The sequence below is a fragment of the Microtus pennsylvanicus genome, chromosome 19 (genome assembly GCF_037038515.1).
Source record: "Microtus pennsylvanicus isolate mMicPen1 chromosome 19, mMicPen1.hap1, whole genome shotgun sequence".
Classification (NCBI taxonomy): Eukaryota; Metazoa; Chordata; class Mammalia; order Rodentia; family Cricetidae; genus Microtus; species Microtus pennsylvanicus.
The window spans coordinates 33,722,313-33,743,022 of record NC_134597.1 but is presented as its reverse complement, the minus strand read 5'-3'; the positions used below and the strand labels follow the sequence as shown (position 1 = coordinate 33,743,022).

The 20,710-nt window shown below is 42.6% G+C and overlaps 1 protein-coding gene across 2 annotated transcripts in view; it reads right to left on the bottom strand.

The window, feature by feature from the left end:
- Nucleotides 1-201: 201 nt before the first annotated feature.
- Tmem178b (transmembrane protein 178B) overlaps nt 202-20,710 on the bottom strand; it is a 413,225-nt gene continuing 392,716 nt past the window's right edge. The window contains exon 4 of one of the 2 annotated variants that reach the window (XM_075953917.1): nt 202-571. In XM_075953917.1, the coding sequence (XP_075810032.1) occupies nt 432-571 (140 nt within the window). In that variant the 3' untranslated portion in view covers nt 202-431. Of the gene's footprint in view, nt 572-15,053; nt 15,463-20,710 lie in introns of those variants that run through there. The other variant, XM_075953918.1, reaches the window with a different exon arrangement.

The window sequence follows — 20,710 nt, the reverse complement described above, 5'->3', positions numbered from 1 at the left end:
AAACCGCACAAATACCTAAACCATGGCAATCTTTTCCCTTAATTTTTTATTTATTTAAATATCAACTACAGTTTCCCATCCCTCTTCTCCTCCCATTCCCTCCCCCATCTCCTGTCTACCCACCCCATCCACTCCTCAGAAATGGTAAGTCTTCCCATGGGAAGTCTACAAAGTCTGGCAGGACTGAGCTCCTTCCCACTGCATCAAGGCTGAGCAAGACATCCCACCTTTGGGAATGGGCTCCAAAAAGTCTTGATCCCACTGCTAGGGCCTTACAAACAGACCAAGCTACACAACCGTCACCCACATGCAGAAGGCCAAGGTCAGTCCCATGCAGGCTCCTCGGCTGTTGATCTAGCGTCTGTGAGCTCCCACACGCCTGGGTCAGCTGTCTCTGTGGATTTCTTCCTCATGATCTTGACCCACCGTGTTCACATAATTCCTCCTCCCTCTCTTCTATGGCAATTGTGTTCCTTCCTTCCATTGCTTTTAAGAATCAGAACGTTGATATTGCTCTGCTGGGCCATATTTTTGTCCCTTCTATGGCTTAAGTCCAGGTGATTATTTTTTGCTATAAAACATACAAACAAACAATGTTATAATGAATATCCTTGTATATTTATCTGTATTTGAATATAAATGTAGAAAAATTCCCAGAAAGAAAATTTCTGTCAATGTCTTTAAATTTTTGATACTGTCAAATTGTTCTCTAAAGAACCTCCACCAATTCACCTACCCATTACAAGTGCCAGAAAGGCTTCTTTAAGACAAGACACTAAGAAATAAGAAAGGATGCCAGGCAAGTCATGGAAAGAACATGCTTTTTGTCTTTCATACTCCCATGAAGCACTGTTGGTGCTATTTTGGGGGTCCGAGGGCACCATAGTGGAGAGGACAGAACAGTTACGCTTTCCTCAGAGGGGACATCTCTTAGAATCTGGACTTATTTTTGGCCACTTGCTGACATGTATCTTCATTTGCTGGGGACTCAGGGCTTCCCTCAGAAATGACCCATTTGCTGCTGACGCTTTGGGTGGTCTCTCAGCTCTCATGGTTTCCTGGAAAACTATAGGACGTAAACCACCAAGCTAGAGTCACATGCTATGTTATTTGGGAAAGCATATGGGCCAAAATGTGGTTTTCGTTTTATTATTAATGTTTAAATTTTTATTACGCAGAAATTTCAAGCATATAAAAGATAAATAGTGTGAGATGGTCCCGTGGCTCTATCTACCCATCGTCCATTGTCACCAACTCATGACCTGTCTTGTTCCTCTATACCCTACCAATCGCCTGACTCCTAAACTGTATTAAGGCAAACCCAACACTCATAATTTCATCCATAGCCTAATGTCTCAAACATATTTAAGTGTCTATTTTAAATCATATGCTCTTTAAAAACTAACATATTAACATTGCCATTAGTATATGTAACTAATTTTAGTGTGCTCAATCCAGCGAGTGCTCAAATTTCCAATCACCTCCCACAATTTTTTTTATTAATTTATTAATGATTTCTGCCTCCTCCCCGCCACCGCCTCCCATTCCCCCCCCAATCAAGTCCCCCTCCCCCGTCAGCCGGAAGAGCAATCAGGGTTCCCTGCCCTGTGGGAAGTCCAAGGATCACCCACCTCCATACAGTTCTAGTAAGGTGAGCATCCAAACTGCCTAGGCTCCCACAAAACCAGTACGTGCAGTAGGATCAAAAACCCATTGCCATTGTTCTTAAGTTCTCAGTAGTCCTCATTGTCTGCTATGTTCAGTGAGTCCGGTTTTATCCCATGCTTTTTCAGACCCAGGCAAGCTGGCCTTGGTGAGTTTCCCATAGAACATCCCCATTGTCTCAGTGTGTGGGTACACCCCTCGCGGTACCTCTCACAACTTTTAACCTGATTTTTAAATAACAGAAAAACTAATATTCAGGGTCAGAAGAGTTGTGTTCACATCCCAGCTGTCACCCCTTTCTCCTTTGGTAACTTTACATAATTGTCATGGTCCCTTTGCCTCTGCCTATGAGAATTTTAAGGCGTTCTAAAGCCAATTAATCTAAATACTATGAGCTGCTGCTGATGATGATGATGAGAAGAAAAGAAGAGCAAAACCCCACTGTAATAACGGAAACCAGTGTCACCTTTTATATAACTTCTATATATTACTGACCAGATCAATAATTGTCCACTGAATTCAATAAAAGTTACAAAAGTCTGTCTACTCTCATCCCCGTGAAAGAGACAAGTTGGGGCCAGGAGATCGTTGTTGTCTGTTCTTGGTAGATAAGTGTTTTTCAAAATGAAGTAGAGATTGGAGCTTCTTTGAATTCAAGATCCATAATTTCTTTCTTGCCGTGCTGAGGATAAAGCACAGGCAAGCACTCTGGTACTGGACTATACTGTTGGCTTCAAGGTACTTACACTTAATATAGTATTTGTTTAAAAGTTACAGATACTCCTTTAGAATAACCTCCTGTAAGCTAGGAGCCTCCGAGTATGGAAGAGAGGGGAAGAATTTGTCCATGATTCCAAGCGAAGTCACAAGTATCCCTAATGTCCTATGAGAAAATAGACAGATATCAACTATGAAGTGCTAAACTGGACCCCATTTCCCCCCACTCAACTTCTATTAGCAGCAGTTTGCTGTTATAAAGAAATAAGGGGCCCTGCTTTGAAATTTTGAGGACAGAGTAAAAACAGAGAAAATAACTGTGCTGTTTTGCTTTCTGTTTCTACAACAAAATAATTTGGTGATTTTATAGGTAGGTAATTTACAAAGAAAGAGTTTATCTGCCTTATGATTCTGGAGACCGAGAAGCCCAAGAGCTGGCATTGGCCCCTTCTCTGAATCTGGTTATGGCCTTCCTGCCGCACTGTGACATGGTGTAAGAAATCACATGACAAGACAGAGCACATACATGTACCAAAGGTTCACTTTTATAGCAAACACACACCACTGATGCCCACGGACCCTTTAACTATGAGTGGATCAATCCATTTGTGTAGGTTCTGTCCTTATGACCCAGTCCTCTTTCACAGGTTCCATCTTAAAATAATTCAAGTCCATTTAGGGAGAAAGTTTCTAATACACAAAGTTTATGGAACCAATTCAAAGTATAGCGAGATAAATAAAGACATACGGACAGGACAATGAAAGTGTTACTGAAAACTCCCAGGAAGTTGACAAAACACCAAAAGGCGATCACCATAGTCTTTCTTTGATCCCTGTGGGGTGAGGTGGGGTGGGGCATGGTGGAACCCATAGGGGGAAAGAGGGAGGAGGAGGCACTGATTCTAAAGGAGTATCTATCTGCGTGTCTCCTCTGCTCTAACGAGGACCGTGGAGAGCACCCATAGTGCTCATCTCTCTCTAGAAGAGGCAGCTGACAGCAGAGAAAGTGTTGGAGAAAGGAGAGGAGCAGGGGCCTTCTCTTTCATTTGAAGTCAATACTCTCAGAGTCTGAAGAGGCTGGAACTCTGCTACCCTGATAGTTTTCCGCATTCCTATCTCTGCCCTTCGTCTGAACCCATGTCAAGACAGGAATCCAACATCCAAGACTTGTTGAAAGATCACAAGCAAAATACCTGCTGCTTCCCAAGGGGTCATGGGGAGGAGAAAGATGGGGAGGAGAAAGATGCGGAGGAAGCAGACATGTGTGTAGGAGGGTCTTTATGTAGATGGCCTTGAGAGAATTTGTGTGGTTCTGTAGGGAGACTCGTGACTAGGGACCTTGCCTGACCGTGACTGGCTCAGAGCAAGCAACTGGAGATTCATGATTACCTTGGCAACCAGATAACAGGAAAAGCTGTTACTTGGCAATTTTTACAGCCTCCTCTCTTCTCCCTGCATGTGATGTTTAACCCACTGCAACACATATATCAACATTCTCCCCTCCATAATAAGCTCCTAGGATCACAAGACTCTGCATGGAGAGAAATGAGGGGGAAATGAGGAAAACAGAGACCACAGACACGGAGGCAGAGAAACCATGTTTTCCAGACACAAGTGAGAGGTCAGAGATAAGCCTTTTCATTGGCAACAAGATTCGGAATGGAGCAAAGCAAAGCAGGAATAACCTGGACCATGCCAAGTAACGCAATGCACGTATTTGCAGAGGAATGAGCAGAACTAACTGCCTTTTCTGCCTCTGTCCTTTCCCTCCATGAGGGAAAGGCCATACTGTGGAAACTCACCTTAAGCCGTCTGTGTCCACAGGGTTTCTGGCAGGCACAAGCCTCCTTTCATTTCTTTACTGATGTCACACAGTCTTGCATGTCTACGGTTTCTCAGGCACTGTGCTAGGCCTTGGGGCTTCAAGTCAAACACAGAGTTCTTGCATCACTGAATGTAGCCTGTCAGTAGGGGAGACTCATTTTTAAAAAGGGAGCCAAGAGAGCTGACCACCTGGTCTTGGATAGCTAATTGGGAGGGCTCTTCCCTGGGAATGACTATTTTCTCCCACTCCCAGCATTCCTTAGTGGCCTGGAGTTCCGAATCTAAAGCTGTGCACTTGTTATTTCCATCTTCCCGGGTAGCACCTCAGCTGGAGTCATCTTTGTTCAAGTCTTGTTTAGGCAGTCATGTTATTGTGGCTTCATGGGCATAGCTTCCAATACATTTCTAAGAGGCACCACCTCACAGCACATTTCCTGTTCCTCTGGCTCTTACAATCTTTCTACAATATTCCCTGAGACTTGGGTATGGGAGTTGTGTTGTAGACGGATCAGTTGGGGCAGGAAACCACAGTATCACTTGTTCTCTGTATTTTAATTGGTGGTGGTTTTCTGTAATAGTCTCTTGGCCAACCCTGAAATCATATATATATATACAAACAACATTATATTGACTGAGAAGATTATATTTATATATTTAGGACTATGTATTGTTTTAAAAATTAAGGAAAAAACATATCATAGGTCATGAATTTGAGAGAGATCAAGGTAAAAGGGTATGTAGGAGGGATTAGAGGGGAAAAAGTAAAAGGGGAAATGATGTAATTATAGTACAATTTCAAAAAAATAAGTGAGATAATATAAGAGTTTCACGTTAGAATCAATGCATACTGCAAAGCAAGGCCCAGACTCGCTTTTGTTTGGAGGTCAGGGAAGGGCTCTGAGGAAGTGTCCGTGGAGTCCTCAGGAGAGGGATGGTTGGGTGTGTGGGGTGGGGAAGGGTGGTGAGGTAGGGAAGCTGAGCACTGTTTGAAGAAATGGAATTAGACCGAATGGCTTCCAATGAGTGTAAGGAGAGTTACAAGAATGAGGGTCCATAGAGAAGTCAGATGAAGTAAGGGCTTGGCGGTTCAGAGGTGTTTGGGTTTATTTTCAGCCCAATAGAAAACCACTGAGAGGTCTTGAGCTTGATGAGATGGGATTTATAATTTCAACGTGGTTGCCAGGGGATAGATCAGATGGGAAGTACCAGGATGGAAGGATGCAGATTTCTTGGTGCATTATTTTGATCCAGATGAGAGATAATGGGGACCAGGTGAAGAATCATACATAATGGCTTTCCCACCACAAGGCCTGGACCCAAGCTCTTTCATGTTTGCTTGTCCATTCTCTTTAAAAGGGAAAACATAATATACAGTGTAAACAAGAGACGAACTCTTCAGGTGGATCCTGATTTTCTGCTCCCCATGTGATCTTAACAAGAATGAAGGGGGCACAGATGGTGATCTCGTGTTGTTAGTGTGATGCCAGGTATAGAGTCACGGGTACAGAAAATGAATGGTACTGTGGTCAGTTACTGAAAACTTCAAATTTTGGTCGCTGTTTTCTGCTTTTATGGGGTTGTGACAGGAAGGCATTTCCCTCTCCTCAATAAGAGGAATGAATCTAGAACAAAATGAGATTTGGATTTGTGGAAGGAAATCTAAAAGTAGCCACTAGATACTAAACCTAACGACTTTTAAACATTTTTGAAGTTATAAACTGCAAGTTGGAAAGAAAAACATACCATGGTTACTCAAAACCATTGTATTTTGGAGCCACAGAAATGTGGGTCTAGAAACCTCTTTCTACATTCCAGCTGGGTGGACCTCAAAAATGACAGCTACCTCTGTGAGTCATTGTCTCACCAGCAAAGGTGTGTAAAAGTCGTGCTCCCTACACAGGATCACGGTAAGAGGTGGCCGAGAAAACACTAATGGCCTTGCTTGGAGTCTAAGCTGAGCAAGCCTAAGTGTGTGGCTGGAAACTCCTGGAAAAGTGACCAAAGGTGGCTGCTGCATCAGGCCTTTGAATAGCTGGCTCTGAAGGAGGCAAGAATGGCTGGCAATGGAAAAGCGAGAGTTCATGGTCACTGGGATTCTAGACCCTAAAAAGTTTAAGTTTGTCACAGCAAAGTAGCACGTACATTGGGTGGCTTACACAACAGATTTTTTTTCTCTTGCCTCCCATTTTTGAGGCTGGGAGTTTTGGTTCAAGATCCGATAGGATGATTCTTGCTGAGACTTCAAGGGAGAATCCAGCCCAGGCTTCTCTGCAGTGTTTGGAGTGTGTTGGTTGTTCTTGGTGCTCCCCAGCTTGTAGAATTGTCACCCTGACCTCTGCCTTCACATTCCTATGGCATTTCCGCTATGTGTGTGTCTTTGTTCTAGTTTCCTGATGGAGGTCGGAGCTCATTTGCAAAAGCTTTCTTTCTTTCCCTCTGAAATAGTTTAAAAGCCATTCCATATTTTAATTTCAAAAAAAGCCTTTAGTATAAGAAGAACTGGGTTATTCTAGAAGAAAATGTATATTCCAGGACATGCAATATTCAATACGATGAATCTACACTTGGCCTTCAAAATAGCTAAGGATAGATTTTATTTTTGCTTAGTCCTAATTTTAGTGTAGATGAAGCTCAATCCTTCAGCATTTGGAAGTTATATTATATTAAAAGGAAAGCCTTAGGCCTCTGGGAGCTAGAATCCAAATTCTCAAGCCCAGATAGATAGCACACTTTCTGAAGGCCATTTAATTTTATGACCAATCAGTTCAGAATTAATGAGAACTACTTTGCATAGCTATCACTTTATCATCTAAAACTGTACCTTGTGAGAATTCTCCCCAACTCACCTTGTAGATATAGATTATCAAAGTCAATTTTTCTTTGGTTCCTAACTCTTTACTGTTTTAGCCTATGAACCTCAGACCTCAGAGATAATTAACTTTTAGGACCCTCAATTTTGGAGCATTTATCAGATTAAATTAAAACCACCAGTCAAATTGGGGTTATGGCTCAGTGTTTCAGTGCTTAGGTATGATGTACAAGGCCTAGATTCGATCATATAGCAGAATTTAATTAAGAAACAAAACCAATGATTACTCTGGTAAACACTCACAGCACCTGGAGACTGCTGGGGGCTTTGCCAAACTAACTTTGGATGCTACTGTGGGGTAAGGGACTTATAGGATAAGAAAAAAATCATGCTGACTACCCAAATAGCTTCATCTCCTGAAGTGTTGCTTTTTTTTTTGTTCTTGAGTGATTTTCACTAGAAAAACATGTACAAATGTCTGTCAAGTTAGGTATCTCCCTGATAGCAAACCAAAGAAATCATTCTACTCAAGCCCAGCTTGGTGAAGCAATGAATTCCTTATGGTTACTTACAGGAGCATGGACTGACACATGCAACTATATCATCTAAAAATTTCCCCCACCAGCATGTGTGATGACTCCTAAAAGCTTCATCCCTGGAGCTCCCCACACAGTTTTCAAGAGGTCCAGATTCTTCTCTCCCCGCAATTGTTTTCTGTTTGCGTAATCTTATAGGTAGGCATAGGATTCCTATCTGCTCCCTGGGCTCCTTGAGTTGAATGAGCTTCCATCCTCTCTCCAGGTGAGTATGGTTCAAGGAGGAGGAAATAGCCACACAAGACTTCTCGGCACATAACAGAGTTCTTATAAACAAGATCCTCAGATGACAAGTAATGATCAAGTTTAAAAATTGCCAGTTTTTGTGGTACTCAAAGGCTCTTCAGTCATGAAAACTATTTGTGGTCTCTAAAGAACAGAGCAATGAAATTTTATTGTCATAAACAAAAACCTTGCAGTCTTGCTCAGATGGCTGAAGACTCCTGTTGGCTTGGGGGCCATCAGAGTAGAGCTATTAATGTTAATTCCATTCAAAACTATGTTTGAATGGCAATCTCACTGGTTTGTCTGAGGGCTAAAGGGCATCAAAGGAATTTCAATTTTATTTGGTAATTCTAACTCTAAGAAGTTAATTTGGGGGAGAAAATGAAAACAATGACTTATCAATACGACAGTGTGATAAAGCCCTTGTTTTGAATTCCATGCTTCATATAATCAACATGGAATAAAATAAGATCAATCAGAATGTATTCAGCTACAGAATATTTGTTTACTATGTAAAGATGTGTTACATGTGTTTATTTTGTGGAATATTTATTTAACAATAAAAATGTTGCATTTATTCAATTATGTAAAGATATATTACTGTTTCATCTTGCCTGCCTAAGGCACCTGATTGGTTTAGTAAGAAGCTGAATGGCTAATAGCGAGGAAGGAGGTATAGGCAGAACTTCCAGGCAGGCAGGAGAAATATAGGCTTAAGGATGAAAGAAAAGGAGACAGGGAGATGCCAGGGGACAGACAGACAGACATGGAGGAAGCAAAAAAGTAGGACATGTGAATGAAAGAAAGGTAAAAAAGCCCCACAGCATAATATAGATGAATAGAAATAGTTTAAATTTAATTAAAAGAGCAAATAAGACAAGCCTAAGCTAAGGTTGGCTATTCATAATTAATTAATAAGTTTCTGTATCTTTATTTGAGAGTTGGTTGGTAGCCCAAGAAAATTCCAACTACAAATGGCACTCAACATGGGTGCTGAATTTCCACATAGGGCCTGAAAAAGCTGGAAAAAAAGGATACAGCTCATTATGAGGAGCTGCTGTGCAGCAGAGCACTTAAGCAGCCAGCATGCTATGCAGAAAAAGCAAGCTAAGTAAAAATGCCTGCCACATGTGGGCACCAACTTCCTAGAGTTGGGATATTATATGCAGCTCTTGGTTAAAGAGGGCTCTCAGTTAAATTCAGCTCTTGGCCAGGCCCTTAAGTTTAAGGCTCAACTCTCACAGACATAAGGAGGGGGCAGAGCCAGCCACCAGAGCCTCTAGGTGGAGGGTCTAGCACCTACTTAGATCACAAGATCAGAGAATGCTACAGGTGCACAGTAAAACAAATCCAGATTGAAAAAGACCTTTAAAAAGGTTACAGCGTGCATAGATGCTTAAGAAAGAAAAGAAACTAGATATAGGCAGTCATAGAAAAAATAGTTTAAAAATAATTAAGTGAAGTCTTTAAAGAAGGAGTAAAGTTACATAAAAAGTATAAGCTATGTAAAGTTGAAAAATACACAGTGATTCTGGATCTTCTATGGTGCTTTGTTGACTTTGAATTTTTTGAATGATGGTGAATGAATAACAGCTGCTGAGAGACAAGGGATTGTAAAAGAAATTGCTGAATTAAACCAGCCTAGATACTTTAGAGGTATTTTAACTTTAAAATGGAATTCGGAAAATGTATTATTGCATTGCGGGAGAGTTTATGCTTTTGTTTCCATGGGAAATAAAACACTGCGGATTCCTTCAAAATTAGTAGAGACCAGATTTGATCTTGGCTACAGACATAAAGAAAGAAATCTAGAAAAACTGCAAGACAGGTGACCTATATGTTGATCCCGTCACATGGGAACATCTCTGAAATTGGATGAGACCAGATAAATCTTGTTGGTTACAGAGTCCTCATGACTTAATATTACATTCCATCCTCCATATGGCATGGGTAGAGGTTTGGTTATACAGTTCAAATGAACTTATAAAGTTGAGAGACATCTTTTAACTGCTCAAAAATAAAACAAAAAAAAATCTTTGACTGGCTTGTGTACAATGCACAGCCCATTCTTGTGTTAAGACAGATAGGTATGTTACCTTTGAAAGTCTGTGTGATTTCAGAGCAAGGGGACCAGTCATCAATAAAAATGGGTGACCCAGGTGATCTAGTCTTTCAGAGTGCCTCTGTTGTAGTTTCCTCAGAGTTCTGTGTTCAGAACAACTTCAAGGCTGCTAGCTAAGATGGTCTAGCTTCACAGACTATTCTAGCCAGTACTTCAGATAAGTCCTGTACTCCCATTACACAGAGATTGGATGTGGTGGTTTGAAAGAAAATGGTCCAAAAAGGGAGTGGCACTATTAGGGATGGCCTTGTTGGAAGAATTGTGTCACTATAGAGCAAGCGTTGAGGTCTCCTTTGTTTAATTTTCACTCAATGTGACAGTCAGTCGACCTCCTGTTGCCTTCTGGTCAAAATGTAGCCTAGCATCATGTCTGCCTGCATGCTGCCATGCTCCCCATCATGAATATATTGGACTGAACCTCTGAAACTATAAGCTACCACTTCAATTAAATGTTTTCTTTGCAAGAATTATTGTGGTCATAATGTCTCTTCATTTTCTTACCACTCAAGGCCACACCCCAGTACTTCCCATCCAGTTCTGGTTCCTTGTTAGCAAATTCAGTAAAAAACTTACATAAGAGATGTAAAGTTTATAAGGTTGAGAAACATAAAATCTTAAATTGTTTATCTAAAAAATGTTTTGAGGTCTAAAAGATAATTTTAGGTTGGTAATACAAGTTACGATGGAAAAGAAATTAGGTACACAACTTTGGACTCACCATGATAAGATAGATAAGATAGATAATGGAGTATTTTCTCTGAGTTTGCCAAATACAAACGAACTGGATATTGTAAATTAATTCTTACTTGATAATTGTTATTACTGTATATAGTCTCACTATGCTAAAGTTAAAACCTTTCTTTTTATTAAAAATTGGGAAAATGTTGCAGAATATTTGTTTTACTATGCAAAGACGTGTTGCATCTGTTTAACTATGTAAAGATGTGTTGCATTTGTTTAATTATATAAAGACATATTGCTGTTTTACCTTGCCTGCCTGAGGCACCTGATTGGTTTAATAAAAAATTGACTGACCAATAGTGACAAAAGAGGTGTAGGCAGAACTTTTGAACAGTCAGAGTAAGTAGGAAGAGGAATTAGGGAAAAAGAGAAGGAGACAACAGGGAGATGCCAGAGACCTGAAAGTCAGACATGGAGGAAGCAAGAAATTAGAACATACAGAAAAAAAGAAAGCTAAAAAGCCCTGAGACAAAACATAGCTGAATAGAAACAGATTAAGTTAAAAGAGCTAATAGCCAAAGGCTAAGCATCCACAATTAATAACGTATTTATTTGGGAGCTAGTTATATCCCCCAAAAGTTCCAACTACAGGACTCAGATGCCCCCTCTACCATTCCCCTTCTACCTTGTGTTCAGAATCCTGACCCACAGATCCAAACCTGTGTCTATGGAATGCAGATTGTTCTCACTTCCTTCCCTCCTCTGTGTTACTAGGGGACATCATTTTCTTACCACTCAAGGCCACACCCCAGTACTTCCCATCCAGTTCTGGCTTCCTTTTTTTTTTTTTGATAACGTATCTCCATCCTGACTACTGCTTTTTCGTAAGCTGTCTCCTCCTCCTGGACTCTGCTGTCAGCTTGAAACACTGTTAGTTTTGCTCACTGCTCCACCCATAGAGCCCAGGACTATGTCTGACACAACATATGGGCTCAAAAAACCATTTCATTCATAAGTAGCATTGTGAGTTTGGGAGGGGGTTTGTACTGTTTTATTTCTTGACGATTGGGTTGGGGAGATGGTCTCTTTAGTCTTGTGTAACACAAACAAACTGTAAAGTGTAGAGAGAAATGAGAAGGAAAATGTTGATGAGATTGCCCACCCTTTCCTCTGCTGGAGCTCCCGTGATAAACACCAATGTCAGCACAAGAAGGCCTCACATATGGTGGTTCTGGTCACACTTCTCACGGCCTGATTGGGAGTGAGTGAGGCCCTAGCCAGGACTCGTAGCCCTACCCCCAAACATCTGAGAGGCTCATGCACAGAGAAACTATCAGCTGTAGATTTGACCAACAGACAGGCTGAACCATGGACAGTGTTCTTATTGCCACATCAACCCAGGAAGGGCCAAGCCCCAGCCAATGATAGTACTGGAAGCACCTCGGCTTTCCAGCAGCACCCCCAAAAAACCTCCTTGCCACTGCAGTCCTTCGGGAAGACTGATGGTGTTCATTCTCAGTGCCACCCCATCTGGCTGGGTTTCATTAGCCAGCAGGACTTTCAGCAGACCATTGCACTTTTAATTATTTAATAACGAACAATTACCTATAATGCCTACTATATGTCAATAACTCCTTTAAGAAAGTGCTCATGGGCAAAGAGGTCAAGACCATGAAGGGTTCATCCACTGAAACAGTTTACCTGAGCTAATGAGAGCTCACCAACTCCAGCCAGACTGGGAAGGAACAAGCATAAGACTAAACTGGTCCCTCTGAATGTGCTTGACAGTTGCATGGCTGGGGCAGACTGAGGGGCTATTGGCAGTGGCACTGGGATTTATCTCTACTGCATGTGCTGGCTTTTTGGAATCCTATTCTCTTCGAATGTATACCTTGCTCAGCCTAGATGTAGGAGGGAGGGCCTTGGACCTTCCACAAGGCAAAGTGCCTTACCCTCTCTTAGAATTGGAGGGGGTGGGGTGGGAGGGGGTGTGGAAGGAATGGGAGGAGGGGAGGAAGTGGGAATTTGGATTGGTATTTTTTTTAAATAAAATCTAATAAAAAATAAAATAAAAAGGTACTCATGAACTGAAGAGGTGGCTCAGTGGTTAAAAGCACATGCTGCTCTTCCAAAGGACCTGGGTTCAGTTCCCAGTACCCACACGATGTCTCACAACCATCTGTAACTCTAATTCTAGGGGATCTGATGCCATGCCATCTTTTTGCCTTTCCTGCATACTGCATGCACACACATACATCCATTCAGGGGAAATATTCATACATATAAAATAAAAATAAATAAGTCAAACTAGGAGCCCTTTTTAGTCTCACAACACCCTCTAGGGCAGTGGTTCTCAACCTTCCTAATGCTGCAACCCTTTAGTATGGTTCTTCATGTGGTGGTGACCTCCCCAACCATAAAACTATTTTCATCACTATTTCATAACTGTAATTTTCTACTGTTATGAATAGTAATATAAGTATCTGATATGCAGATGGTCTTAGGCAGTCTGTGGAAAGGTCATTCAAACCTGAAATGGGTCGCGACCCACAGGTTGAGGACCACTGCTCTCAGGTCAGCGTCATTCTTATCCCCATTTATAGAGGAGAGTGAGACTAATTGCTTTGCTCAAGGTTAAGTGAGTGCGCGTGCATGGTGTGAATTCTGCACTCAAGCAGCCCAACTGTTTACACCTGTGATTATAAGGCCATTAACTAAATCTTGGCCCATAGTTCATAGAGCAGAGGAACTAATGTCAAGGTGAGAGGTTTCTAATCTCCTCACCCCTCAGCTGGCCACATGGCCCAGTGTTTCTTAGAAAGAGACAAAAAGCAAACTCCTCACCCAGGACAGTCCAGTTCTGATCTCCCATGTGACTGACAGCTGTGTGGTGTTACCTACACCTGCAATGGAGTTGATGTCTCCTAAACATCTGTTCACTGGGAGAAATAGTACCTCATTACTTGGCCTTGGTCTCCTGGTCCTTTTCCTCAACTGCCGAGGAGAGACCCAACAGAAAGATGCTTTCTAGAGATACCAGTTTAAAAATATACCCTAGCAAGTCTGCTGAAAGTTCAATGGTGTTACTAGATATGGGGGCGGGGTAAAGGGAAGCTGGATTTGATCAGCACATGCTATTTGGAAGTGAAACTGCACCAATATGTACAATTGATGCATGCTAATCAAAAGCAAAAAGTAAAAAAAGCTACTTGGTGATGGCTCGGATGAGAATGACCCCCCAGGCTCATATATTTGCAGGCCTAGTCCCCAGCTGGCAAACTGTTTGGGAATGATTAGGAGGTGTGGCCTTATTGAAGAATGTGTGTCACTCAGGGTGGGCTTCCTAGAGTTTTTCTCTCTGCCTGCTGCCTGTGAATAAGGAAGTGAAGTTCTCAATTACTGCTCAGTACCATGTCTGCCTACTGCAGTCATGATGATCATGGACTAACCCTCTCAAACTGTTAGCAAGCGCCCAGTTAAATGTTTTCTTTTATAAAATTCCCTTGGTCATGGTGTCTCTTCACAGCAGGAGAACAGTGATTAAAACAGTCTGATCTGGCTTTGAAACCTCAGACTGGATTTTATTTTTCATTATTCTCTGAAATTCTACTATGGTCTTGGTGACAGAGCCTTAAACTTTTAAACTACATCCATGGAGCAGATGAGTGTCCCAAATCAATGTATACCAGCCACCAACCACCTAGTACCGTACTAAAATTCAAGTTCTGGTTCTAGAGATGTGAGGTTGGGCCTGAGATTCTCATTGCCAGCAAGTTCCCTTGCAGTGCTAATGAGCTAACCAGGAGCCACTCTTAGAAGATCAAGACCATTTATGTTACTCTAAGAAAAGGAAGACATCTACAGAGGGAAGATAATTTTCAATATCAATCTTTTCCTCTCCTGGATTAAAAACAATTCAGAATGTATTTATTATATATCTTTGTGTGTCTGTATATGATAGTTGCAAAGACTTCAATGACTAGCCATAGTAAATGAGCACATTTAAATTATCCATGTATCAACTGCATATAAATTTTTAAAAAGATTATTTGTGTATTGTGCGTGTGCGTGAGTTTCTGTGCACTATGTGTGGGTAAGTACACATAGAGGCCAGAAAAGGGCACCACATCCTCTGGAACTGGAGTTGTAGGTAGTTAGGAGCTGCCAGGTGTGGGTTCTGGAAACTAAGTTTGAGTCCTCTGCAAAACCCAGAATGTAAGTACTGTTAACTGCTGAGCCATTTCTCCAGCCCTTGTGTATCAACTTCTGATGTAGTAAGAAAGTGGTACCTGTGGGATGCTGAAGTGTGAGCAAATTTCAGTTCAGAAAGCCTTCTTAAGTGTATCAACCAAGAAAAAAAGACACATAACACAGAGGAGGTAACAGGAGGCTGCAAGGTTCTGAGAAGCAATTACTCTCTTATCTCTCTTGTGTTTATTAACTTTCCCTTTTCAAAGGTATTCTGAGAGGTAGGTGTTGCTACACCCATTTTATAAGGACACAGGTTAAAGAGATTGCGTGACCCAGTTGGTATGGAGAGGATTCAGATTCAGATCTGTTTAAAGACTCATGCATCTGTGCATCTTTTGCATAACCATTCTCCTACTCCAGCATCCTGTGAAGGTTCAGGGGACCACCTGAGAAGAAGCAGATAGAAAGGAGACACTCAGACAAGGCACATCAAGTTATTGGCACATGAGAAGGCCAAGCTAGGTTGTCTGTAGCAGATGAAGAAGGCCAAGGCTAGGTTGGTCTGCAGCAGATGAAGAAGGCCAAGGTTAGGCTGGTCTGTAGCAGATGAAGGAGGCCAAGGATAGGTTGGTCTGTAGAAGACAAAGAAGAAGGGATTTGAATAGTTGAGAATGAGTTTTAACATGGACAGAAAATATGTTTTTTCATTCTAACTTATAGCTTTAGTGTGCAGTAATTGTTGAAATAGCAGGTCTGAGTTGACTAAACACTGCACATTTCAATAAAAGATCTGGCCTTTGGCTGACTCCTGGGAAACAACCTCCAAGCCCTTAGGATGTCCTGTCTGATAACAATGCCTTCCTTTGCCTGACGTATTTTGAATCATAGGAGATCATTTATGCAATATTGTGGTAGATGGTAGAGACCTTGACTGTGGGTTACCAGTTTTACCTCTGACTTGGTGTGGTGGTTTGAATGAGAATGTTCCCCATAGACTCACACTTCATGCCACGCCTACTCCAAGAAGGCCACACCTCCTCATCCTTCCCAAATAGTTTACCAAGTGGGGACTAAGCATAAAAATATAAGAACCTATAGAGGCTATTCTCATTCAAGTCACCACATAAATCAAGTATCTTTTCTATTTTTTACTTTCGATTAACATGCATTAATTATAAATGATGATGGAGTTCCATGTGACCTCCATACAGCATGTGCTGATCAAACCCAGCTTCCCTTTCCCCCTGCTGTTACATCTAGTAACACTACTGGGCTTTCTGCAGACCTTGCTAAGGTATATTTTTTAAACCAGTTTCCTAGAAAGCTAAAGTCTTGCTACAGGAAATTCATCACTGGAGGCAGGCTTTGAGCATGTATAGCATCATCCCGCATCTGGCGCTCTCTCTCTCTCTCTCTCTCTCTCTCTCTCTCTCTCTCTCTCTCTCTCTCTCTTCTTTGTGGTTGCTACCGAAGATAGCGATCTCTCAACTTCCTGCCCCTGCTGCCATTCCTGGTGCTTGCTGCCGTGCTTCCCCACCATGATGGGCTTTATTCCTCTGGAACCAGACCCAAAACAATCCCTTTCTTTTATTTTTTATTTATTTATTTTGGATTTTCGAGACAGGGTTTCTCCGTAGCTTTTGGTTCCTGTCCTGGAACTAGCTCTTGCAGACCAGGCTGAATCCCTTTCTTTTATAAATTGACTTTGGTCATGGTATTTTATTATAGTAAAAGTAACTAATACACAGGGCTGGAGATGAAGTCACATTGATGATTAACATTCTCAGAATCACCATGGAAATGTACCTCTGGGCTTGTCTATGAAGGTGTTTCCAGAAATGCTCTGCAGAGCAGGGGAGACCCACTCTGAATGTGGGAGGCGCCCTGCAGTGGGCTGGAGTCCTGGACAGGATGATAAACAAAACAGAGAAAGTGAGCTGAGCGCTGTCGTTCCTTTCTCTATTTGGCCACTGTGGCGGAAGTGGGATCAGCTCCCTCATAGCCCCGCCTCTATCTTCCCTTCGCTAGTAGGCTGTGCCCTGAAACTGTGAGCCGAAATAAACCCTTCCTTCCTTCCTAAAGTTACCTTTGTCAGGGATTGTGTCAAAGCAGTAAGAAAAATAAGTAAGTAATAAAGTCGGGCGAGAGTCATGGGCAGTCCATATTTCCCCAGTGAACACTCGAAATGTGCTGGAAGCGTAGGAACGCTCCGTGGTTGCCAGCTCTCCCTGGATGCTGTCATGAAGCACTGCTGAGAGAATTAAATGCTGTTTGTGAAATCTACCAGAGGAAGCAGCTGGAACGTGCATCTGGTCTCTCCTGAACTCTGTCCTGCGTGTCTTTGTTCCTTGCTAATTCGAATCTGTATCCTTCAAGCAAGTCCCTGAACCCAAGGATGGTTGGGGAGATTGCCGCAAAATGCTTAAAAGGTTTAACCCTAGCCAGTGAAGAGCAGCTTGAGTGGGTGAGTAAGGGAAGCCTTGGCTTTTTGAGTCGGTAAGTATTCACTGAGCGATTACTTACACCACGTATTATCGCACCAGAATATGAAAATAAGCCCACATCCCTGCTCTTTAAGAGGGTCCTTTCCTCCACCAGCACTAACTACCACAGACACAGCAGGTGCTATGAGTCTGAGAGAAGGGCTTAGTGAGGAACATTCGGAGAAGGAAGTTATCCCAGAGTGCCTCTCCAGGGACCACCCTGAGTATTCTGGGACTTTGGTTATAGATGCTGGAGCTAGCTACCTTTCTGCAATGACTTAACAACGCTCACCCTAGGGACATGTATGCCTGAAGGCACTGGGACTGAGGTGATAGGGGCGGGGTTGGGGGGGGGGTCTCTCCTACAAACCCAGTTCTCTCCTGAACCCAGTGGGCTACATAATTCATCACAGACACAGGAATCAAAGTTGTGTTTTATTGGAGAAAGAAGGAGAACAGAGTGTTATGGTCTTTGAGGCTTCCCCGGGTAGTCCACTCAGCACTGCCTGGGGTATTCTGTCTTCCATAGCTGCTGCCGCCACCCACCCCTCAGGTCTGAATGCTGCCACATTAAAGTCATGTGACCTGGGAAATGCAGGTTTCCTGTCCTCATGACCCCTGCTCAGTGGGGAAGAGGCCCTTCAATCCCGCATGCCTTCCCTCAGAGATGTTCACTTAAGATTAGTAATCTGTTCATGTTTGCCTCTTCTCTAAGCGACGTCTCATCTATGATGAGTTAGGGAATGACCCGTGGGGATGTGGACTATGGTTTCTTTAGGTGTTTCTGCACTCAGGATACCTTCCCCACGTCTATGACATTTCACTCTCCTCTGACCAGCATTTATTTTTGAAATTTTCTTCCATTTATTTTCATTACCCTCAAGATGCCTTCTTTAAAAAAAAACCCAAGCCATTACTTTATTTTTATCAGATGAGAAGCATGCAGCTATGTAGTGAGTAACCCTGAGCCTTTCACCGTGTCCAGCAGTGAACATATCTCCCCACGGAAGCTTCTAGCTATGGCTGCTCTCACAAAGGTCATGACTTGTAACACTGCCACTTGGGTACTCTGTGTATACCACTACAGAGACACAGCGAGGTTCCTCTCACTCAGGAATCCTTCCCTTTCCTGCAGGGTCCCACTCGAGGGGACTTCTTTCCCTCTTTGGCCACTCAGCTTCTGTTTCCGAGGAATAGTCTACTTCAAGGATTTGAGGGACAGTGTGAGCTACCCACCTAAAAGAGAAGCTGAATAGGACATACACTTTCCCTACCTTCCTTCCACGGTGCACACCTGGCATTGTAAATTAAAAGCTACCATCTTCACATGGGGACATGGGGACATGGGGACAGGGGTAGCCATGCATCCCCAGGGCAGGAGAAGCAGGAAGACCAGCAGAGCAATCTGTGAAGCCCAGAGTCCAACAACTGCATCCCACTGGTCCAGATGACACCAGGATTGGAATCTGGCTACCCAGGCTTCTACCTGACCATGTCTTTTCAGGAAACTCCTTTTCCACTTATACACTGGTTTCCTTCCTTGAAGCCCAGAGATACTGATGGAGAAATGAGACTCTTGCAAACCACTCACCCCCAATTACCTTTGCTTCCTCCCAGCTTTCCTTGTCACACGTGCTTTCGAGGGGCAGGTGGGCAGGGAGACAATGGGACTATAAGTTAGCGACCAAGCTAGGCAAAACTAAGAAAGTTCTCTCTTTGCTGGTATCTAGGAAATTGGTCAAGGGGCTAGGCCCTAATGAGCAATGGCAACATCTCATGGAGCCTTTGAATTTCTTGTTCTTAATGTCTGTGATGGGAGGATAAGAATCAATTTCTTCTTTTTTCTCCTTCAATCCTGCTGCCCAGTTTTGTCACTTCCCTAACCCTCAAAGCAAAGATCATAGGTGGGCACATTATTGAAATATCTGTTGTTAGTTTCCTTCTGGATTAGAGCTTTCAGCTCGCTGTGCAGGAATCCTACGGTTTGTTTCTCTACACACCCCCAGGGAACAAGACCGCTCTCCATGCAATACCGCAGTCTGTACCCTCCCCCTCCCACCGACCCCCAACAGATAGCAGACACGGCCTTCTAAAACACACAACATGGTCTTCTTTATTTAATATTTAATCAGTTTACATTCCACAACTGACAGATTATTTGTTTTTATTTTTTTCCATAAACAAGTCATTTAATTAATTACCAGACACTTTTTTTCTTCAATCGATGGAAATAACAAGATTTCTGCCAATTTGAAAAAGAAAATTGCAAGATGCAGTCAGTTTCAGTGAAGTTCCCAAACGCTCTCTGCTTCCTCAGTCCTTTCAAAGTCACAGGAACCTGGCAATTTCCCTTTTCATCCCCCCCTCCCACTTCCCTGGTTAAGTTCCTCTTAGAATATCACAAGAGTTTCGAGATCTGGTTTGGATGACCTTTCCTGTAATTAATTAATTATGAGAAGAAACAGACAGTACAATAGATCTGATAAGATGTAGCATTCTTGTTAAGATTAAACAATACATTTATTCACATCATATCAGAACAAATTAACATAATATTTAATCTTATTTTTAGCACCAATGACCACAGGAATTGCTACCTCCAAGGGGAGAGTCGTTGTTAGAATCCTGCAGTATACACCACACTGTGTCTAACCAATCAGAAAGCACTATGCAAATTAGAGTGAAGGTAAATAAATTTATATTGACTGAGCAATAATCTGGCGGACCATAAACTCGCCAGCTGTTTGAGAGTTTTGCCGGCGATAGGCCCCGTCTAATGACCACATTTAAAACGTACTCACCTAGTCAGCTCCCTTCCTCCTGCTCGGCAGCATAGGCCTCAGAAGGTTAGATTTTAAATGAATCAAGCCTTATCATACTGCTTCTTTGAAATGATTGGAGAATGCCCAGGGGCTTGCTTATATTTATTCTGTTCTTTGCCCTAAGATCTCACTACCTGTCTTTTTCCCCCCACACGAAAGGGGCTTATTTAGACCTAAGGAAGATCTCTAAGCAGAAAGGAGAGGTAGGAAACGGTGGCTGGAGTTCTTGTGTAAGGACAGAACTTGTCGCTGCCACCTCCTAGGAGATATGGTCTGCCTGCTGCTCTTCTCCCATATCTCCTCTTCAGCATTCAAGATTTAAAAAGAAATTGGAGGATGGATCAAAGAGCTGCGAACATCAGTGAGATGTTCTTAGCAGGAGACTCCACCAGAAGTTAAGAGGTGGGAGAGATGTGTATTCTTAACAATGGGGAGGCCTGTCTATCCCTTATCATGAGATAAAAAGACATCTGGATAGATAGGGTGGGTGGTGGCTGATGCCCCTACCGCCAAAGGGCATGACCTGCGGTCCCCCAGGATTTCTACAGGTCACCAGGGCCATGTCCAGGGATAGC